General features: G+C 43.4%; 1 protein-coding gene across 22 annotated transcripts in view; it reads left to right on the forward strand.

The window, feature by feature from the left end:
- Window positions 1–5,234: 5,234 nt before the first annotated feature.
- The window catches only part of AFDN (afadin, adherens junction formation factor), a 180,365-nt gene continuing 161,332 nt past the window's right edge, over window positions 5,235–24,267 (forward strand). For all 22 annotated transcript variants that reach the window (XR_008316302.1, XM_053296599.1, XM_053296610.1 and 19 more), the window contains exon 1: window positions 5,235–5,784. Coding sequence is in view for 21 of the 22 variants with exons in the window: in XM_053296599.1 (XP_053152574.1) it covers window positions 5,677–5,784 (108 nt within the window). In the remaining variant the exon portion in view is untranslated. The remainder of the gene's footprint in view (window positions 5,785–24,267) is intronic.

Here is a 24,267-nt window from a genome sequence, read left to right on the forward strand (position 1 = left end):
CCATTTCAGAGAGAAGCCGCACCACCTGCGTCAGGAGCAGGGGGCTTGTTTTCCCCCGTCCACCAGGTAAGCACACACGGTGGTGGTGGGCAGCAGCAGTGGCCACACACGCACTACCGCCAGGAGCCGAGCACGTGGGCAGTCTGTGAGGCTGCCCGCAGCTCGCTGGCAGAGTGGGGCTCTGCCAAATGTGGGGCCCGGGGCTACCACCCTGGCCGCCCCGCCCTGAGGTTGGGCCTGCCTCAGGGATATATTGTCAGGTGGCACAGAGTGCTTCCAAGGAAAGGGAAAGTCATCAAAATTCTCCCACCCTGCATGAGCACCTGTGCTGCATTACTCTGGAACTCAGCAGGCACTTCTTATGGAGCATTCATGCTTCATTAGGATATTGATTCTTTACAATCTCCTGTGTAGACTTTTGTGCCCCTATGCTCAGTCATTCTAAGGGGTTTAGGCACAGGATTGGGTTCCTACATGCACATATAAAGTCTTAATGAATATGATATGAATTACATGTACAGAGGTCAAAAGGCCCACAGATATAAAAGTGGCTCAGTTCTCCTTGGCATATTAAAATCTAACAGGGAAAACCTATGTGTGAAAGTCTAATTAGATTGCTAAACTGAAACTTTGATGCATGTAATCTTCACAAAAAATGAGGATGAGTTAATTTTGCAGAGAATCTTTTTCATTTCTCAACTTGTTTTCATCAAGCATGTTGTCTTTACTTAGGATAAATATTTTACTTTAACAGGTGTTTTACCACATTACAGACAGGAGCTGCAGCCATTAGACGTTAGGGTTTTGTTTCTCTTCCAAAAAACAACTCTTCATAATAAAGTTCTGATATCTAAGGTTGTGTCATTAGAACAAAACACAAATGCCTGCTTTCTGATATGCAGAATACAGCGTAATGGAAGTACTGAGATAGATAGCTTAAAGAAAACTGTACCAGGTCCCTGGCACCATCTGGGTTTGCTTCACAACCACAAGATCAACGAGGAAGCCTGTCAATGTTTAACCAACCCATGTGATATCTCTATGATTGACACAGAAACTCCAGGATTGGCAATGTTTTGTTGAGCAAAACAACAATTAACAGTTTGGAAGTTATTTCAAGTATACTGCTAAAACTAATTCCAGAAAACCTGTCCAGTGAGTACTACTCTTTGAGAAGTTCAGAATATAGTACTAAAGGCCATTAAATTCAGTGACCCAGAAACCAAGATTCTGGAGTCAACACAAATTGTACACAGTATTAGCATTAATTTACAACATTTATTCTAATGGTAGATTACAGAGTTATTTTGCTGAGTAAAAAAAGAAATAGAAACACAGAAAACCTGCCCCTGACTACTGAAACCTTTACTCAGAAGGTCTGTTCTATTTTAGTGTTACAGTATATCTACCCTCATTATTTTAAAAGGAGGTGAACATGACGTCCCCTATCTAGAGTGTGCTATGAAGGCCAGCTTCAGGTTTGGGGAGGCCCTCCACGTGTATCCTTTGGTGGCCACCTCCTGCATGATAGCCCCTAAAGTTCCTTTTTACTTTCTTTTACTTTTTTCTCGCTGATGTTTTAGGCAGTGGTGGCAGAAGTAGCAGCAGAACAAAGCTCTTATGTTGGCAGCTGCATAATACATTGTGCTTTTAATCCTAAATCCCTTTTTACTCTGGTCTCAACTTGAAACCAGTTTGATCACCTAGAGGTATACAACAAATATTTAACTTTCCTGTACAACTGTTCAAGTGAGCAAATAATGCAGATTACAGTTTTCTTGTAGGGTTTGAGCAAATCAGTGTAGGTTCGGATTTCAAATCACAGATGGAACACACATGCAACAGCGACCAAACTTATGTGCACTGCATCTAAAATGCTAAGGCAATGTTCTTCATTGTAAGGCTGGGGACCAGTGGTGGCCTCCATCATCCCTAAGTACAGCTCCCTGACTAATTGTTTATTTGGCCCGTGTGAAGCTTAGGCCAACGCTGAACTCTGCACAGTCCTCCTGACACCATGCAGAGGTGACCATTCTCACCATGAAGTGCTGCTCTTTGCCCAGCACCAGGGTGGGGTGGGTCGGTGCTCCTTTAAAGGAAACAGAACCCTCGAGCCATTTTAGAAGGTGTTCATTAGGGATATGAACTGAACCAGTGACTGCCAGTTTGGAGGTGGGGGGATAGCTTTAAGGACTGGGGAGGGTATTCTTACCCGCCCAGGGCATTCCCCCCACCGGCACTGTGTGCAAAATTGGTTCCACAAGGCGGCAGTGTACCTCCTTGCCACCCCAGTGTGTCGCGGACCAGAAGTGGCCAGAAGTGCCTGGTGCACGTGTACACCTCACGACGGACTTTCAAACTGGTTTGGAAGTCCGTAAAAGGGCCTCCAAACTGATTCTGTGCACATCCCTAGTGTACACACAGTATGGGGAAGTGTAGCCTTTCCCAGTGCTTTTTTCCTAGAGCTCTTGAGAAGGCTCAATCTCTCTTAAAAGGGCCCTCCCAGTTCTGAGAAAAGCACATGAGGCCCCTGGTTGAAAACTAGTGAAGATCACTGTGCTAAGGCCTTTGTCAGTTTCCTTTTCCTTTTGCAAAGTTCTGATTTGAGTGCTCTTTCCCCCCATCACTTCCCAGGAATGTGAAGAAAAATATAAGATAGGAAAATGTACAAAAATAAGGGGCATACACCTAGTCAAATAGCATGTAGCTGATACAGGCAGCTTTGTGCCAATGATTGGGTAGGCATATGGCTATAACATGAACTTGATAAACTTGTGAACTGATTCTTGATTGGTATTTGGTTATAATTTCTAATACCTTGTAGGAGGCACTTCAGAGGCATATTACTGTGTACAAAGCCTTTCTGCTAAGCAGTTTCCCTCCCCTCACATTGTGAAGGAAGCCTGTTAAATTAGCCAATTACCTAGTTTTATTTTATTTAATACAGGGGTCCCCTACCTTTTTAAAAACAAGTGTATCCATTCTGTCGCAAACCTTCAGTTCAGGTACCCTGTAGAGATATTTTGTGTGTGTGTGTATAAAATATTTAAAATTCTGTGTGTGTATACATAAAAACAAACATTTAAGCATTACAGTTAGGGAGAGAGACTCTCTCTTCTACTGCAGTCACTGGCTCACAACCACACTTAGTTACTCATAAGCAGTCTTATTGAAATTAAATTATTATTTAGTTTGACTTTTAACCTATTTTATCTCCTAAGACTCAAGGCAATTAACACATTTGCAAAACACTCAGATATGTTATTGTAGTTCCAAAAGATAGGTTTAGGTTTTTTTTTCTAGTCTGTGGGAAAGAGAGTTCCAAAACTGTAAAACTTATTATTAAAGAATTGAAGGAATGTGTATGCAAACATGGCTTAGATATGGATGAATCATGTAGCAGCCCCCCCCCTTACCTGCTTCCCTTGAGCACTGTGCAGTCATGGCCACTCCCCTTTCCCAGATCTATTGTTTTATTTCCCCACAATAGTCACAGTCCCTCATCTGCTTTCCATCTTTATTGGGTTTGCAAGCATCAATATAGGTATACACATAATTAGTTCAATCCGCTGTTCCAACACACCTGCTGCCTCTACTCTTTGCTCACCCTTCACAATCAGACTGTAGTGGCAGTATAATAAATGTTAGTTGCCATGAACCATTTAATAAAATTCTATAGCGAAAACAATCAACGTGTCAATAATGACACAAATGATGAAAACAGTATTAAAACAAAAACCTCAGCAATTGTTTCAGTGCTGCTTTTAAAATCTTTTCATCTCAGTCTCAGCCCCTATCTATTTGTGCTGTTGTAAGGATTATTGAAAAAAAATGTGGCATTTTCCCAGTATTGGCCTTAACTATTTCCACACCTTAACAAAATGACCTTCACCCCTTTAACCCTTCCCCCACCAAAGTAACATCCATAGAGGGGGCACGAAAATGATAGCTGCTTTGGAATCTACTGCCAACACAAACTGCTTCACATAATCGTCCACCACCACATTTTGTTATCACCAAAATTCCAGATTGGCACAAAGTTTCTTATGTGTTAGCTGCCATTCTGATTGCCAGTACAGTCACTGCCAGAACTAACAAGGATGTCAGTGCCTAATTTGCCACCAAGACGCCAACCCGTGCACCAGAAATAGTACTGATATATTTCTGGTGGCAATTCCCATGTTGGTATAAGGAAGCCAGTGTGGTGTAGTGGTTGGAGAATGAGTTCAAATCCCCATTCAGCCATGACATTTGCTGGGTGATTGTGGGCCAGTCACTTCTTTCTCAGCCTAACCTACCTCACAGGTTTGTTGTGAGGAGAAACTTAAGTATGTAGTACACTGCTCTGGGCTCCTTGGAGAAAGAGCGGGATATAAATTGTAAATAATTATAATTATATATTAATATTGCTTTGTGTTAGCAGCCTTGCTTCTGGAACAATCCTGAGGCCCACTGAACTCAGGGAGTTCCTATCCTATGCACATTTATGACTCAGGGTGTAATCACCACAGTGGGACTTCTGAACAAACATGCTTAGGAATTACTCTGCACCTGTGTTTAAGACTGCAGCTTTGGTCATTCATTCCACTGTCATCTTCACAACCAAACCCAGCTGGAAGAAGCGTCGTACGAATTCGAAACTTCCCTTCCCTTAACAGGATTACTGCTATTCCTGTTTTACACAAGAGAAAACTGCAGATGGGACTTGCCTATGGCCGCATGAGTCCCTCGCAGAGATGAGATTCTTTTATACCCCTATCCAGTATAGTCCTACGCTTTCCACAATGCACGATTTAATTTTAAGGGCATATCACACATACACACGCAGCCGCTTATAACCCTCATCTTAGTCTTGAAAACAGACGGCTTTTTCAAAAATATATATGAAAAAAGCCCTCCCTATAAATTTAATAGCAACCCGCCACACAACTCCAATTGACTCCATTTGCAACCCACTATACTACAACCAAACCCAGCCCCCTTCAGCCGCCACCCTTTATTGTTCTTGCCGCCTCGACAGGCTACTGCGCTGCTGCTCCAGCCGTTCAAACCAGAACGCCCTCAACTGCTAATTTCTCTCCTCACACACACAGAGCAGCTTTGGAAGGCGCGAGCACCCCGCGCTCAGCCTCTTTCGAAGCGCGCACTCGCGGGTTGTTGACCTGACCCACGCGCGCACTCCCTCTGTCATGTGCGCGCGCAAGGAAGGAAGGAAGGGTGGGGGAGGTGAGTGGCGCTTGTGACGCTCCCGATTTGGAACTGCTGAGCGGCCGCGCGCACCGAACGGTGTCTCTCTCTCTCTCTCTCTCTTTCTGTGTGAGAAAAGGCGGGGAGGAAAGCAGGGAGACGACCGAGGAAGGCGGCGGCTGTGCTCCACGGAAAGCGAAGGGGAGACGCCGGCGAGCAGGAAGCGCTGCTGCTCTGGCCGCCGCCGCCGCACCACCACTACTAGAAGCCACTCCGTGCTTGCCCAGAGACGCAAGGGCAAAGTCTGGGCTTGTGAAAGGGGAAGACTGTGGTCGGCGAGGGGCGGCACCGGGGGACTGATCTCCTCCCTTATCACCTTCTACCCCCGTTTTACAATCCGCCGGGAGTTCGGCTCAGAAGCCGCGCGGCCCGGCGCGGCCCTCCCGGCGTGTGGGTGGCTCCGAGAGCCCCGAAGGGCGGCTGAGGAGGATGTCGGGTGGCGGCAGCCGGGAAGAGGAGCGGCGCAAGCTGGCCGACATCATCAACCACTGGAACGCGAACCGGCTGGACCTGTTCGAAATCAGCCCCCCCACCGAGGTGAGGAATGAAAGACGCCGCGTCTCTCTCCCTCTCCTCCTGCTGCTGTTCTTTTTCTTCCCCTGGGGAGGGGTCCTGACCTGACTGAGAGGCAATGCCATCCGTCTCTGCGCCACCTCCCCCCCCCCGCCACCCCCATGCACACGTACCCTGGCCATTTACTGCCCCCCCCTCCCTGAAGGAGGTGAAGCCGCCGCCGGCGGCAGCGCTCCCTACCAGCACCTCCATCCTCACCAAGGGGAGGCTCCGCCCCTTCCCGAGGTGAGAGACCCATCAGCGCTACTCTGTGGACCGGTCTCCCCCTCTCCCCCCTTCTTCGCCGCCGCCTTCCTTGCGTCCTCCCCTCTCATGGCCACACTGTACTGGCGATTGCTCTGAAGAAGGCGATAGCCACGATTCCTCTCTCTTCCTCCAAATCTCTTCTGATAAAGGGAAGGCCCGCCTCCATCGGCCCTTCCACTCGTCTTCAGTAGGGAAATAATACCCATCCGTACCTGCGCTCGTGTTTCCATGCTTGCAAATACCCCCCCGCCGTCCCCCCCCCCGTGCACCTATCCTGTTCCATTAGGTGAGGCTTCTGCGCCGTTTCCTATCTCCTAACACTGAATAATTCCGGCTCCCTTGGTTCTCTAGTGCGACCCCCGCCCCGCAGGACTTTCCCTTTATTCTCTTTGGGGGAAATACCGTGCTGGTACAGGCCTCGCCTGCCCCGCCCCCTGGGTTCGCCTGGCCCTCCCTTCCCTGATACTTGTCCTCACCACCTTCTCTTCCTCACCACGAGCACCACCTGGCCGATGCTCCAGCATTACGTCTTTCCTTTGAAGCATCCTCATAGTCTACTATTGTGCGAAGACCCCCATGTCTCTAGAAATAAGAGCTTGGGGACTTAACAGGGGCATAGCAAGGTTGGAGGGGGCCCAGAGAAAAGATTTTAAATGGGCGCCTCGCTGATACACACACACGCAAACACACTTCACAATATATAGTGCACTCACACTCACATCCCCATTATGAATACGGTGAATATCTAGTTCACATTGAATCTAGTTATTTTACTCTGCTCTTGCCGATCTCCAAGAGACTCAACATAATTAATAGGGGGTGCAACATGGGCGGGTGGGGAGTCATGTGATGTGCCTCTGGGGGGCCCCTTGAGGCAGTGGGGCCCCAAGATGACTGCCTCCCCTTGCCTAATGGTAGTTACGCCCCTGGGTCTTAAATAATAAGGGTTTGGAAGAAAGTCCAGACGTGATCCAATGTATGTATTGCAGTAAGAATAGGCTTCCCAAGATAACAATGAACCAGTATCTGGGTAAAACTAGGTTACTGGGAAGCTTCTCTTGAGCAAAGGGGTGCTGGTGATGTGTTTAGCTTTCAAAATGGAGTTGGGGAAATCAAATGATTTTTTTGTATTTCTTAGGTGGTGGGAAAGATAAGTTGTGTGTGAAGAGGTACTATATCTGCTCTCGAATAATTTTGATAAAACAAGCCACTGAGGGGAGGGGAACCTTTGCTTTCATAGTATACAACAGAACATTGGCAGAATGAATCCAAAAACTCTGCGTATGCTAATATTATCTTAAAGTAAATACGAGCAAATTTTAGTCTTGAAAATGGACAAGTTGTATTGTAAGTTTGTAATGGATAACTTTTTTTTATTAAAGCTTTTATAAAAAGTGAAAACAGGGCACACTTGCTTTTTAAAGTAACATTTAGGCCACACCCTGTCATTGCTGTTGTCGTCACATACTTTTTGACTGGTCAGTATCTGTGAGTCAGGTGTGGGAGAGTATTTTTGTGGGCAGATTGTTCTGTCACAAACAAAACAATTACAATCTTTGCTTATTGGGTGGAGACTGATCATGTGCCTGTTCTTAAAGAAAATGAAATTTTACTTTTGTCTTCCGCTATCAACAGAAGCCCAGTAACAATTTTTTTTTGCTTTCTTTAGTTTTAAAGAGTTAAAATCTCAGTAGAAAACAAAAAGTATTCAGACTTCAACTTGAAGAAAGGAAATACCTGTTTTTCAATTCATGTTATATGAAATATTTGAGGTTCTGACTTGTAGTGCTATGAGGACTCTGTGCAATTCATGACATTGTGTTAAAACACAGAGATGTGATTTTAAAAAAAGTGGTAGCATGAATTTTCCTTGCTTGTTTTTGGAGGGAAGTAGTCTGCAAGCTTAGAATTCTTTTTATACAGGATCAGTGGATTCATCAAAAGCAGTGGCTGATATGCTGACTAAATTTACTAGAAGTAGTCCTATTGAAAATTAATAGCCCTTAAGTGTTACTCCTGAGTAGTGCTATTGAAAATTTAGTCAGGATGTCAGCCAGTGTGTGTAATTTTTTAACTTTAGTATTTCCTCTATCCTTAATTTTATGACAGATTAGAATAGAGAGGCTTTTTTCTTTTTTAAGATGCTGCCAACTTACTGGTTGAAAATCTAGTTGTCTTTGATCAGCTCTGTTAATCTATTGTTATATCTGCTTCTGTGCACAATCTATTTCCCATGATAATTAGAGTGGTATAGCTCCAAAAAAATCACCTGTCAAATTGTATGGGGAAATCAAGTTGAATCTTGATTTTTTGGAACATTATTGTTCAAATGTAGTCTTACTATATGGAATACTAAATATCTGCATTCCTGAACTGAGGTTTGGGATCTTTTAAATATAACCCATTGTTTCCTGATATGAAGTTTCCTAATATGAAGTTTGGCTGAAGTGTGATGCGTTTAATTTGGAATAACCAGAAGTCAAGAAATATTGGTTCAGTTCACCAGCTAGACAAAAGTTTTACTTGTCAGGTTATTCATTACTTGTCAGTATTTTTTTCACTTGTCAGACATCATTTTTCACTCGTCATGGACAAGTAAACATTGGATTTCCTGAACACTGAGAATAACAATTTTTATAGCCTCTTTTTAGTCATCCTTTATGTTGGTATTGCTGTATAGTAACACATTTTGCAGGGATAGGCAGCATGTCAATTGCAGTTAACTGGTATTACTGAAGGACAGTTTCTGGCAAACCAGTTGCCATTGCTTGGTTTGAAGTGTTTGGCACATGCTTGCATTGTATTAAGTTTTGCTTTTGGTTAAAAATGTCTTATTGTATTGGGTGCTCATGCTTGTCACTGAGACTTTCCAGTGGGATTTCCTTCCATCTGACCCATGCTGTGACCACTGTTCTCTCTAACAGGGATTCCCAGATGTTGACAACAATTCCCATAATCCCCAAGCAAAGACCATTGCAGCTGGGGATTCTGGGAGTTGTAGTCTACAACATCTGGTAATCCTTGCTGGAGGGAACACTGGCTGTGACTGTTTATACCTGCTTCCGCAACAGGGTGGGGAAGTACTGGTACTGTCATAGTGACAAAGCCACTTATCTGTCAGCCAACTTGCAGTGGCTCCATCAGCTCCTCTGACTATGGTATACGAGTGTGTGTACCCATCACTTTGGTGACTAGGCTGTTCACTGCACCTCCACTCAGTCATCTTTCCTCTTTGGCAGTTATCTTTTGTTCATACTTAAACTTGTTTCTCGGTGTAGTTTCCTGTCTGCTGCAGACTTATCCATGTAAATGAACATATGCTATGAAATACATAGTATAGCTGAATTCTCTATCTATCTATCTATCATCTTTGTTTCATGTAGGACAGGTGTATTAAAGAGAACTAGCCGACCCTGCACAGAGCATCTGTGCGGCGCTTTGGGGCCGGCTGTTTCCTCCTTCGTCTTCCTCCCAGCCCGGTCTCTCCTCTCTTCCCCTTCCCTCTGGCCCCATGCTCTCCAGCCCTCCTCCCTTCCCGTTCCTCCCCCCCCCCCACAGAGCCGCAGTGGGCGGCCAAGAAGGGCCCCGCTGCCTGCCCGCCGCCGCCTTTCTCTCCCCTCTCTTCCGCCAGCCGGCCGGCCACCGCCTGCACTTTCTTCCCCCTCTCCTCCTCAGTCCTCCTCACTTCGGAACTCTCGCAGCATGTCGCAAGAGTTCCACTGCCAAATCCTGGGCATGCATGTCCCAAGAGAATTAAATATATAGATTGCATGTAGTGCTCAATGATCCTGGATGCTTTAATTTTATAAAAATACTCAAGTGTAAACTTGAGTACTGTAATACAGTGACTGACATTAACATTGCACACATGGAATAATATTGGGAGTACACAAAGACAACTTTTGCCAACTCCCCTGACCCTCTCCTTTTATGCCTTCCAAAAATATGTTTGGGGGGCAGAAAGGGCTGTAGAGGGAAGGGGTGGGTGGGTGAAAATTATCTCCCATCCCTCAGTTGTGTGGGTGAAATGTTTGGATGTTGGCCAGTAATAACAATGGGTTATAGCCAAACTCATTTAGCATAACACCCTTATGTGAGCTCAGCTCTCATTCTGTTCCCAAAAGGAACTTCTGACAATGGAGTGGCAGTATGCAAAAGGTTTGCATATAAGCTAGTTCTTGTATTTCATGAATTTAAAGTGTTCGAAATAATCTCAATAATATAACAGTCTGAAAGGCATTGTTATCCCAGATTGCAGATGCGAGTCTGCAAGAAGGTGGGTTCTCTAAGGCTTCTTAGTGAGTTGATTTTTCTGGTGATCGGAAGTGTATTGGCCTCAGAATAATGACTAGATCACATCTACTGATTTTGTTAAGGGGCTCACTTCTGGAGTAAATGCCTTAGAGGGATCCAAACTGTGTGTATCATTAACTCATATGTTTTATCACACATCCTGTCATGGAAGCATTCAGATGGTGCAGAGTTGATTGATCGATCATATTTTTATACTGCCTGATATGTACATCTCTAGGCAGTGTACAAAATTTAAAATATTTAGAAGTCAGAGATTAAAATACATGAGACACAATAAAAACAATAGTATAAAACAGTTATTAAAACAATAAAAATTATTAAAATTCTAATTAAAAAGCTTGCATGAACAGGAGAGTCGTGAGGGTCTTCCTGAAAACAAACAGAGAAGAAGATGCTCTTATTTCAGCAGGGAACATATTCCAAAGCCCTGGGGCAGCCACAGAGAAAGCCCGGACCTGAGTCACCATTGAACGAGCTGGTGGCAACTGCAATTGGACCTCTCCAGAATATCGTAACAGGTGGCAGGGTTTATGACAAAGGAGGCACTCTCTTAAATAGCCCAGACCCAAGTCATTAAGGGCTTTATAGGTAATAACTAGTACTTTGTATTTCACCCAGAAACATAATGGCAGCCTATGCAGTTCTTTCAAAACTGGTGTTATGTGGTCCCTTCATGTTGTCCCAGAGACCAGTCTGGCTGCTGCATTCTGTACCAATTGTAGTTTCCGGACTACATAGAAAGGCAGCCTCACGAAGAGTGCATTACAGTAGTCAAGCCTGGAGATTTTAAGGTCCATGTTTTAAGGTCATTTAACTCTGCTACATACCTGATCTTTCAGGAGGAGTGTAACCCCATCCAGAACAGGCAGATCTAAACCATCTCTTGGGTCCTGACCCTCCACAGTCAGTAAAGGTAAAGTGTGCTGTCAAGTCGATTTTGACTCCTGGCGCCCACAGAGCCCTGTGGTTTTCTTTGATAGAATACAGGAGGGGTTTACCATTGCCTCCTCCCACACAGTATGAGATGATGCCTTTCAGCATCTTCCTATATTGCTGCTGCCCATTACAGTACCAGTGGGGATTTGAACCAACAACCTTCTGCTTGTTAATCAATCATTTCCTCACTGCACCACTTAAGGTGACCCCACAGTCAGTACCTCCATCTTATTTGGATTCAACTTCAGTTTGTTATCCCTCATCCAGCTCATTACCGCCTCCTAGCTGGCATTTAGGGAAGATATGCCATTTCCTGATGAGGTCAACATGGAGAAGTAGATTTGGGTATCATCAGCTTATTGATAACACCTTGCACCAAACCTCCTGATGATCTCTCCCAGTGGTTTCATGTAGATGTTAAAGAGCATTGGAGACAGTATGGGACCCTTGTGGAACTCCATACTTCAGTTCTCGCTGAAAATAGGGACATGTTGGCAGGCATGCATATATCTTTTATTGACTTATAAATAGGAGTGTAAATACACTTTGATGATAACCCAAACAAAAAATCAAGTTCAGTATCTATGTTTTAAAAAAATCACAAGTGTCTGGTTGCATTTACATAAATAAATATGCCTTTTTAAAGAGACACACTTGTTTAATTAAGACTTTTAGTTTGACTTTTAAGTTTTAATTGTGTTTATTATTTTTAACTCTTTGCTATCTATCTATCTATCTATCTATCTATCTAATGTAAACTGCCTGGAGAGAGATATATTAGGTGGTATATACATTTGAGAAATATATATCCCCCCCCCCCCCAGTTCCTGGAAACTTAAATATATTTCACAGCTTTGTTTAGGGCTAGCTTCTAAATATTTCAAATATCCTTCCACCTTTGGTGAAATTACCAGGCTGCTCTTGGTAATTTGGGCTTTGCAAACTTGTTTGGGTTCTTAACTTAACATGAAGCTTAATGTTGGTGTATTTTAGGTTTTGTGGTTACATGAGCATAATATTTTGGAATCAGAATATTTTTTAAAAAAATAGGTAATAAGTAAAAATGAAGGCTTTATATATAATGTTCTGGACTATGACTTAGTACCCTGGTTGTAAATACTTGCGCATCTGCCTGAAAAACTGGCATAACTTCATGTTTTGTGACATTGAACTAGCATCCTTGTTTATATACCTATCTGAAGTACTCATGGTTTCATCTTTTGACACCCTATACCAGGGATTCTCAACTTTGGGTCCCCAGATGTTATTGGACTTCAGCTCCCATAATCCCCAGCCAAAGGCCACTGGCCCTGGGGATTATGGGAGTTGAAGTCCAATAACATCTGGGGACCCAACGTTGAGAATCTCTGCCCTATACCACCATGTAAGACACCTTTTATTAATTCAAAACTTTCTTTGATCTTATCCAAAAGCTTAGTTTGGGTTATTTCTGTGCAAATGTGAGGACTAGCTTTAAGTTGAACTGACTAAATAAATTGTCAGTTCAATTAAGGCTTGTCCTTACATCGTCCAAATTTGTCTAATTAACCAAAATGAAGTGGAAGCTAGATGCTCAATTCCATGTAGAGTTTTGAAAACCCTACTTACATTTAATGAGAGTGAAGACTTCACAGGTAGGTAGGTATTTTAAAGACAGCTCTCTAGATAAAGCCTTGAGATTGCCATTCTCTTGTTGGTCATTAGCTTAATTGGCAATAGCATAAATACATAAATAGTGTATACGCTACCATTTTTATAAATATTTTGTGAATGAGATTTCAGTATCATAAGTTTAAAATGTGAACAATTTTATTGTATTTTGTGTAATAAGTAGCATCATACAAACATGAATAGAAGCATGTACTTGAACAGCCTGATTGCATCTGTGCTCCACTTCTGAAGAAGATGGGATATGATGTTGGAACACCTCTTGTATTCCTTTTTGCTAGATGACCATATGAAGCTCTTTACACTGAGGCAGACCATTGGCTCACCTAGTTTGGTATTATCTATTCCACACTGATTGGCAGTGTTCCTCCAGGAGTCTTTCCCAGCTGTGCCTGGAGATGCCAGAGAATGAACTTGGAACCTTCTGCATGTAAAGCATGTGCTTTGCCAGTGAACTTTTGCCAGTGAACAAAAGTGTGCTTTGCCCCTCCTCATGAACTGTTTCCTGATAGCATGCTGCTTTGCTGGAGTTTCCCTGGACATTCGTTTATCTTCCTGTTCCTTTTGTAGCATCCTATTTTTTCCTTTTGTCTTAGTAATGCAAAAGAGTTGCACTGACCAAAATGAATAGGCATTTCCTGGGAAAGGGGCAGAGCCCACTTGTTCTGAACTGCTTCCCAGACATTTCCAGTAACAGAAGTCAATGCTTGTGCTGCTGCAGACAAGGTCCCAAGGGACACTTAAATACAAATATAAACAATACTTAATTTTGATAGTTGATACCTTGGTTTCAACCAGCTATCATATTAGGTACTGCTAATGTTCTGCATTGCTGTATCCCTAGATAGTATAATATAGGAGATTCTTCAGCCATATACTTTCTTAGCCATGATTGTGCGCTATAGACATTTAACATCCTAGCTTTCACTTTAGTCCATTTTAAAATATTTTATCAGAGTAAGTGAAACAATGTATGGAATGTCTTGATAATAGTTAGATCTTGCAGAGCTTTAAAATTTAGCTACAAAAATGATACATCACATTTTTTACTAAATACAAATATCTTATAAATAGAGGAAAATGGGTTTGCAAAGTCAACAGGTTTGTTGCATTCCACTTCAAAATGCAATTCCTGTACTCTTAAATGTATGCACTGAACTTCCAGTGAGCATTCAGATATCTGATACATTGCTTATTTCAGTGTGCAATTCCAATGCACTAGAAAATCGGTGATTAGGAGAAAAAGATCTACCAGAACAACTTTTCAGAAACTGGTGTGGTGCATTATCCTAGCTGGTACAGGTGTCCATGTTTTTTCCCAGGTTTTACTCTGTCAAATTAGTGTTAAGTTTTACTGATTAGGTTCCTGCCAAAAGCTGATATGATGGCATCATGATCTTGAGTACTTCTGCCTGGAAATAAAGACAAGAAATGTTGCATTCCTTGTTACTGTGAACTGTTGTCGCCTTTCTGTATGTAGTTACAGATGTAAGGGCTGGTTCAGACTGTTGGGTAACGATAGTTAAGATTGTGGACATGGTACAAGCCTGTTTGCTGCCTCCACGCTCTTTATCTCCTCAACTCTGTTATAGATCTATGATGGTAATATGCTGGTTTGCTTAAATCACTTCTCTGTAGCTTGTGCCAAGCCAAGAACTCTGGTTGTAATCTTGGCTTAGAAGTAATGTCATTAAACCAACTTTAAACTCTGGTTTAACATTACACCACAGCATCTTTGCATGCACTAGCTGTGGAGTCATAGTCTAACACATAAGAGTTCCCAGCTGTGTGAGCAGAAGATATGCTCATTAGGAACATGAGTGTGGCCTGAAGACTAACCAGCTATGTTGGGTTGATCATCTAAATTGGCCCAATGTGTGATTCAGGTGTTTGTTGTACCCTAAGTGTAATTGATGTTAGTGATAACTTGCTTAAAGAATCACATTTGGAAGTTGTCATTAGTGAATGACTGGCAGTTCTTGTGGAGTAAATTAATGAAACTGTCTGCATATTTATGGTTTTTGAACCTGGAAGGCCAAAGCTGGTTTGGAAGGCCAGAATAGCAATCTTACAGTTTAGCAGTAAAGGACTTGTGACAACTTTTTGCTCTTTTTATCTTTCAGTAGAGAACTATCTACAGCTGTATCTGAATCACTGGCCTAGTATGTAGAAATACCATTTTAGATATTCAGAGATTATGCAAGAGAATAAAACAAGGAAATTCCTTGGTTGTAAATATACTGGTTGGAATGCTGCTATTTGTGGCATATGGTTATTGCGTAGGTGATGTTTAGATGAATCGGTATGAAAAGCTGCAGTGATCCTCCTTGTCATTTATTTGATTCTCTGCTGCTGCTCTTTATAGTCTTTATTGCTTCTATGCTTTTGTTTTTTAATTTTTTAAGCAGATCTGTTTAATATCCCCCCCTTAATATTTTAATTGTGTCTTTTTTTACCATCTTGTGTTAAAAAATTTTTTTTTGCTGTAAACCGCCTTGGGATTGCTTTAATGAAAGGCGGTATATAAATTTAACAATAAGATAAATAAATAAAATTTTCTTCAAAGATTTGGTTTAGGTGGTAACTTAGTAAAAGACTGTCAAACCTGAAGGAAATGTTTACTTTAACATTGGATCTGTGCTAACATTGATCACTAAACCTTGGAGAACCTACTGTATTGCTTGGCTGGTAGAACATGAAATCACATTTTCACATAATGATCGAAATCTTCATTTAGTCTTCGATATTATAGCCCACTCTGTCTCTAGATCTTAGCACAAATTACAGCGTTGTGAATGCAGACAAAAATAGCCTAGGTCATATGTTAATCTAAACAAAGGCTTTACAAATCATAGGCACCAAGGAGCCATGGTGCCTAGAAGTTTAACTGTGGCATGTAGACTAGGATATTTAGAGGCAGAGTTAATTAATAAAATATTTATTTGTCCCAGCAGCCTTGTTTCTGATTTGTATGTTACTTCTGAAGGGGATAAAGCGAAACCCATCTACCCTTGCTCTCCACAATACCTGTCACACTAAGTCTGGCAATTCTGCCAAGTGTTCATTGTCTGGCTTCTAACGGGCATAGCTATAATTGAATGAAAGGGTTCAAAGAACATGGCCCCCCAGCTCCTGCGGGCCCTCCAGTTGCGCCCCCTCCTTGTTTTCTCCATTATCTCCCTCACTCTGGGGGGCTGTCAGAGAGAGGGATGAACACGGGCCCCCTCTCCCTTAGCTACGCCCCTGGCTAGTCATGTGCACGGACCGGTTCGGAGGCCATTCTAAAGGCCTCCAGACCGGTCCGGTCACGGGGTGGTTTTGGTTCGGGTGGGGGGTTCCAATTTAAAAAGGGGGAGCTTTACTCACCCCTTCCAGTTAAAAAGCGTATTTCTTGTAGTAATTGGGCGGCAGGGTGCCGCCCGCTTCAATCTCCGAGTCTGGCCGGCCGCGGGCTCCTCCTTGGTAGGCATAATCGGGCGGCAGGATCGCTCCAAGTCCCTGCCGCCCGCCCTCTTCATGCTGAGCAAGCCCCCCCCCCCGTCAGCTGGCGGCCGCCCCCTGTGCATATTAGGGGGTTCCCCCCTCCCCTCCACCCCCTTCTTGCCAAGTATCCCCCCCCCTCCATTACAGGAGGACGGCAGGAGAACTCCCTGCCGTCCCCCTTCTCCTTTGCCGGCTGGGCTGCAAATGGTTCCTAGGAAGCCTTTCGCGCGCTGTGCGCGAAAGGCTTCCTAGGAGCCATTTGCAGCCCAGCCGGCAAGGCAAGCGGACGGCAGGGAGTTCTCCTGCCGCCCGCTCGCTAAAGTTAACGTTAACTTTAGCGAGCGGGCGGCGGGAGAACTCCCTGCCGTCCGCTTGCCTTGCCGGCTGGGCTGCAAATGGCTCCTAGGAAGCCTTTCGCGCACGCGCGCGAAAGGCTTCCTAGGAACCATTTGCAGCCCAGCCGGCAAAGGAGAAGGGGGACGGCAGGGAGTTCTCCTGCCGTCCTCCTGTAATGGAGGGGGGGGGATACTTGGCAAGAAGGGGGTGGAGGGGAGGGGGGAACCCCCTAATATGCACAGGGGGCGGCCGCCAGCTGACGGGGGGGGGGCTTGCTCAGCATGAAGAGGGCGGGCGGCAGGGACTTGGAGCGATCCTGCCGCCCGATTATGCCTACCAAGGAGGAGCCCGCGGCCGGCCAGACTCGGAGATTGAAGCGGGCGGCACCCTGCCGCCCAATTACTACAAGAAATACGCTTTTTAACTGGAAGGGGTGAGTAAAGCTCCCCCTTTTTAAATTGGAACCCCCCACCCCAGTGCCGGACCAGTTCCGTGCACACCCCTACCCCTGGCCTCCTAGATCTAAGGAAAATTAACCAAAGCCTGATCTAAACCATGGTTTCAGTGATTATGAACTAGTCTCCTCTCTCCTTGGGTTGTGAGCTTCTCCCTCCTTTCCTCCTCCATGCACCAGTGCAGAATAGAAAACTTGCATGTTGTGTTTGAACTAACCACATTCACAGTTCCTTCCGAACTTAAAAATATGATTTGTTCAAACTCTGGTTTGCTTTGACAAATCAGTTTGCGGAGTTTTGATTTAAAATAGCTGTTTGTGTGTTTGTTTTAACTATATTAATATAAACAAATTTATTTTAAAATAAAATCTAATACAATCATGTGTTAAATTCTGCACTCCTAATCTCTTAAACTAAATCTGTAACCTTCTGTCAACAATATTGAGAGAGTTTTTTTAAAAAAATGTAAAATAATGAACAATTGGGGAAATATCTGACTATTGAAATATTGGACAAGCATTACAAATATGCTATTGTAGCTCATGTATTTATTTTTTGTGAGCTTCCTACTAGACTCAAGCCCTGGCACAACATCACAGGCACTAGAATCCAGATATCTTACTAAGATCACCCACTAGGTGACCTTTTTATACTGTCCAACTAACTTAGCTGTGCAGTGTGTTTGTTTTTCAAATGAGAAATATTTATAATTTTACCAACCAAATAGCTGCCTAGTAACTCTGCTTCTAGAAAGTTTTGCATATTTAAACCTCAATTATGTTGTATTTCTTAGTTCATCTGTATGGAGAAATCCATAGTTTTTATGACAATTTATAGTTTTTATAACAATTTATAGTTTTTATAACAGTTATAAAATGTATACTGTACTTTTATAATAGTGTATGGTGTGGGGAAAGGTACAGACTACCCCAGGGCTTCACAAGGCTAAGGGAACCTCAGCATTTATTGCTGTTTATCTCCTGCCAACATTTGGAGGGTGGCTTCAAGATTGGGTTACCTCTCTGCATCCCTGGTTCTGTAGTACAGTCAGTATAGAAGACATGTCAGGTACACAATCAAAAGTTTAGGAACACACTCCTTAGTGGTACAAAAAGGTCTAATTAATACAAATTAACATGTTTATAGCAACGTTAGTGTATATATGTGTTCAGTAAATGTGAATTAAAAAACAGGCAAACAAATTTAAATCACATTTTGTAGTGATTTGAAGCAATCCATCCTGCCTGCTGTGTCCTGCTTTCACTGCCCCACCCCACAATAATCCAATTTGCTGTATCAGAACAGCCTGAATATCTGAAGCTTTAGGAAGAGGAAGAGTCCATCTCGTGCTCAGCTTCTGTGTAGATTGAAAGGTAGAAAGAGAGCCTCTTGCACAGCTTCCATGGTGCAGCCCCTTCTTAAATGGGTTACATGAAGTCCTCTACTTAAGACACTCATCATTAAGACAGACAACACTTCAGATGTTTGTATATTGTCCACTTGTTTCAACTTTACAGCATTTGCTGTGAGGTGGAGGGAGAACTCTAGGGATGTGCAAACTGGTTCGCTGTGAAATCAGTTTGACATCAAACCGGTTCAGTTTGGCAGTTCAAGGTTGAACCAAACCACCCCCTGTTTGACCACGGACTGAGCCCCCCCCAGCTGTTCTTGGGGCGGAGTTGCGAATGTTAAAATTTGTTTTCACTTAACTCCTCCGGGGGCTTCTCCGAGGCCACGGTGGGGATTTGCGGAGGTTCTGCCTCCATTATGCAGTAAAGCACTCTGTTCTGGTTTTTTTGGCCCTTTCCAGGCCTTTCCTCTGTTGCGGCAGCCATTTTGGAGGCTGCCACACATGCCCAGTAGGCCTCTGTGTGGCTTGGGTCATGACCCAACCACGCAGAGGCTCATTGGGCATATGCGGGGACCCCCCAAATGGCTGCTGTGATGGAAGAAAGGTCCGGAAAGGGCTGAAGAATGGCTGAACGTGGTGATTTACTGCATAACAGAGGCTGGCGGGGGGAGGGGGAACCTCTGTGGACCCAACCCACAACACCCCCCCCCCTGGTGGCCTTGGAGAAGCCCACCGTATGGGGTAAGTGAGAAATTTAAAACAAAAAACATTTGTGACTGACCCCCTCCCCTCAGATCAAACCGAACTGGGGCGGGGTCGAAGGGGGCAAAACTGAACTAGTCTTGTTCAGACTCGAACCAAACCAGGCCAGCCAGTTTCATGCACAACCCTAGAGGATTTCATTAAAGGTCTGCTTGTGCATTGGCTGAAGGAGGAGATAATGGCTCATGTTCACATTGTCATCGAGGCTGGAAGTCCCGATGGCTCTGCTGCTGCAACTGAGACTGCAGAGGAATTTTATTTTATTTACTTAGTCAATTTATATACCATCCTTCCTGAAGTGATTGAGGAATTGGCTGATTTGCCTGTCCAAAATGCCCCATCTCCACTACTTCTGCTTTGGCCCCTTTTCCAGGTCCCGTAGTTGGGTTATGATGGCAAAAGGGAATGAATTAGGCCTGTTCCCAGCCCACACACCACTTCCTGCCCACCCATTTTCCTTTCCTGTCTAAGTGTTGTGCAGGAAGAGATGGAGGTGAGCTACCCAGTTACCTCCCTTCCTTACACGGAAAAGCCTGAAAGAGCCAGGAATGGATTGGGAAGAGAGTGGGTGGCAAGAGTGAGCAACTTCTGATTCTCCCTCATCAGCTCCTTTGCTGCATGTTTGCACATCTGTGACTGACACCACCAGCTTTGACAGCAGCAGAAAAAATAGGTTATCTGACCTTGGTTCAAGAACCAAATCCGCATTTATAACATTGTTTCCTATGGGAAAATATGTTCCTAGTTAAGATATTTTGACTTGAGTCACAGTTCTCAGGAACCAATTGTGTTGTGAATCTGAGGACTTTCTGTATGTTCTGGGCTCCTTGTTATCTAATCTTAAAGGGTCAGTATTTCTTTATCATTAGGAGGAATAATGTAGGGATGTGCACGAATCGAGGTTTGTGCATCAGTTGGGCACTGTGGAGAGGAGAGTGGCGAGCGGGATCTTTAACAAGTTGTTCTAGTAAGAGCTAATCTGCCTGCTTTCCTTTCACTGTCTCTACAACTGGACTAAATTTGGTTCAAATCAAGGTCCACAAGTTAGATCTCCTGCACTTCAAATCCACCATCTTGGATCGGGGTGGATTACTTCATTACAAACTACACCATTGAGGTGTCCATGAATGTGTCACTCACTACAATTGTAGCAAATTTAGTTCAAATCTTTCAGACAGTCCTCAAGTTAGTACACTTACACCTCAAAAGTTCACACGTCCACCATCTTGGATTGGGGTGGATGACATCACCACAGACTATACCATTGGGGCATCACTATGTGTCCATACAGCTGTGGCAGGTTTGGTTCAAATCAGTTAAGCTGTTCACAAGTTATCCCACTTGTTCCTCAAAAGTTTACGTGTCTGCCATGTTGAATCGGTGTGGATGACATCATCACAAATGATGCTGTTGAGGTTTCCCTGTGTGTCACTCACTACCACTGTACGTAATTTGGTTCAAATGGGTTAGGCAGTCCACAAATTAGCCCGCTTGTGCCTCATATGTTCATGTGGCCACCATCTTGAATTGAAGTGGATGACATCATCAAACACCATGCCATTTGAGCATTCCTGTGTGTCCCTGCAGCTGTAGCAAATTTGGTTCAAATTGATTAAGTGGTTCACAAGTAAGCTCACTTGCTCCTCAAAAGGTTACATGTCCGCCATTTTGGATCGAGGTGGATGACATCACAAATTATGCTGTTGAGGTGTCCCTACAACTGTACCCGATTTGGTTCATATTGGTCCAGGTGTTTCGAAGTTGATAGGGGTGGGGACACATACACACACACACACTCACTCTCTCTCTCTCTCTCTCTCTCTCTCTATGCTGGGTGATCTCATAAGCCTACTGGAAAGTAGGCTAAAAAAAGAGGAGAGCAGGTCCTTACTTGCTCTCTGCTGCTGCATGCAGCTTCCTGCTGCGACGGTGCTGCTCCCAAGAACCTGCATGTGATGCTGGTCTGCTCATACCATGTGCGTTCTGGCGCTGCACGCAGGTTCTTGGGGGCAGCAATGTCACAGCAGGAAATTGCATGCGATGGCAGAGGAAAGTAAGGACCTGGTTTCTGCTTTCTTAAAAATTTAAAGATCCCGCAGGTTCCGACATCTCCGAACCAGTTCATAAACCTCAGTTCGTGCACATCCCTAGAAGAATGCGGGAGCCCAGTGAGGCACTGCTCTTTGCAACTGAAGGAGTAGGACTCTTCTGTTTGCCTGAAGGCAGTTTTTACCTCTGTAGACCCGCAGATGAATGGCTGTTGGATGCCTGGGTTATATAGATAGGAGGGAAGCTTGAGGAATAAAGACAATTTGAAACTGTGTATAAAAATAGTGAAAACCCTAACAATCACACAACAACTTCATTGAGCATGTTTCATTCAATTTTAAGCACATGTAAGCATTGCTGATTGCTCCCATGAAAACAAATAGGAATTGGCTTGATTGTACCTATTGTTTCTTCACTCTGCATTTAGTATTCTTTGCCTCTCCATTTTCAAAACCATCTTTGCCCAACACTTCCATGCCTTCTAGGCTAACATTTTATGTGGCAGAAGCATTATAGCTACTGTCTTAATATTCTGTTGTGCAGGCAGAAGAAACTTCAGGTGGCAATTTTGTTTAGAAAAACTGAAATAACGTAATTGCTCATTTGGGTTGGTAACTTGAAAACTTGCATTTTCTCTTGCCAGAGCAAATTTAGCCTATCAAATTACTCTTGGTAGGATCGCTATCAAAGACACTGATCTGTAGGAAAATATTGCTACATTTACGCTGTTTGGATAATTTAATCTGAGCAGCTGTTTTGATTGTATTAACCAAAGAAAATAAGCTGATGACTCACATGACCAAGAGAGATGTTGAAAAAAACAATTTCTTGTTTGGCCAGTGTAACTGAAGGTGGAGTAGGAAACTCTGTGATGAAGTAATAACTGAAAGACTAGTATGCTGAATTATTGTAGACTTGGAGAGTCAGGGTGTGGAGTTTACTGACTTATTATTATAGTTTTGAAGTCTCTCATATAAATTTTAAATAGGTATTTTATTCCTAATAGTATTTTTTTCTATGACTGAGTAACGCTCACATCAACATAAATGAAAAGATCTCCCCCGATTGTGCTGGGGCGGTGGGAGGAAAGAGAGAAATGAAAATATCAATTATTGCTATTTTAAACTATTTGCTAACTCTTTTTCCAGTATAAATACAAATGCCAATTGAAATTTGTCCCATACTGGAATAGAGTATTTTTTTTTTAAATAGATTTTAAAAAATGACATATTGGAATGTAATTAATGCCTGTGTTTACTTCTTTTTTTCTTTACCATGAGGCAAAAGGTGGAGTTGGGATGCTAATAGATATTGTTAGTTAATGTAGTCAAGAACACCCCTGTATTGGTTGTGGCCTCTTTCTTTATTGCATCATGGGGTTATCTGTTGGCAATGACAGAAGTGAACGTTCCCTTGCTCTCCAGCCCTGCAAGAATTAAGTGTCACATGCACCACATTTTGAAGCAAGCAATGCAGTTCTTTCAAGAGAACTTCTGCCCTCTCCTCTCCAAGTTGCCTTATAAGGTTATTGGTCCATCCAGCTTGGTATAATTTACACTAACTGGCAGCAGCTCTCAATGGTTTCAGACACAAGTCTTTCTCAGCTCTACCTGGAGATGCCTGGTAGATTGAACTTGTATCAATGGATGGATTGAACTTGTAACTGTATGCAAAGCATGTGTTCTGCCACCTAGCTCTGGCCTCTACATCCATCTTCTGCCTTCCCCTGCTTCGTGTATGTATGTATGTATTTATTTATTTATTATTTCGATTTCTACACCGCCCTTCCAAAAATAGCTCAGGGCAGTTTACAATGAGAAACAACAAACAAATAAGATGGCTCCCTGTCCCCAAAGGGCTCACAATCTAAAAAGAAACACAAGATAGACACCAGCAACAGTCACTGGAGCTACAGTGCTGGGGGTGGATAGGGCCAGTTACTCTCCCCCTGCTAAATAAAGAGAATCACCACGGTAAAAGGTGCCTCTTTGCCCAGTTAGCAGGGATGACCAATACTTAACTGGTCAGGTAACCCTTTTTTCTCCCCTGCCCTCCCAAATCACAGGATATTGCAGATTCACCCTTCTCAAATAGCTTATTTGCTTTGAAAGGTGTGTACTGTGCAGAGCACAAGCCAGCCAGTGCTTTAAAAGGGGAACAAAGATAATATGGCATTCCTTCCAATAGCAAGCTGTTTAAAAAAGCAAAAATAAGGAAAGATGTGTACATATTTTTGTGTGAGTAAAGTTTACACATCCTTTGTAACTTTAATCCATGCTGCTAACTGTGGTGATGGAATCTAGGAGGACTAGTAGTTTTTCTTGGCTTAATTGGCAGAGTAAGAATGCTCTTGTGGAAGTTCTTGCTTATTTTTACATCCTTAATCTATGAATTAACACCGTAATCTGTGCAAGCAAATTTGAAATTTTAGTTTTTGTTATATTTGTATCTTTTTTTTTTTTTGTCCTCGATGGAATTGAGTGATTTTTATGGGTTCTGAGGTAATCTTCAATTGAGGTACTGGCCAGGGCTAGCCATACCTGTTCCCAAGCAAGTTGAGAAGTCGGATTCATTTATGTGTCTTGAATAAAAACTTTGGGCACAGTGTTCCCTCTAACAGGGATTCCCAGATGTTGTTGACTACAACTCCCAGAATCCCCAAGCCAAAGCCATTGCAGCTGGGGATTCTGGGAGTTGTAGTCAACAACATTTGGGAATCCCTGTTAGAGGGAACACTGTTTGGGCAGCATCTTGACTAGCTTTCCATGCACAGAAGTACTATCTGTTTGTACACATATGTTCTTCTCGGACCCATTTAGGGGGTCATTGGGAGCAGCAGAGGGAATG

The sequence above is a fragment of the Hemicordylus capensis genome, chromosome 1 (genome assembly GCF_027244095.1).
Source record: "Hemicordylus capensis ecotype Gifberg chromosome 1, rHemCap1.1.pri, whole genome shotgun sequence".
Taxonomy (NCBI): Eukaryota; Metazoa; Chordata; class Lepidosauria; order Squamata; family Cordylidae; genus Hemicordylus; species Hemicordylus capensis.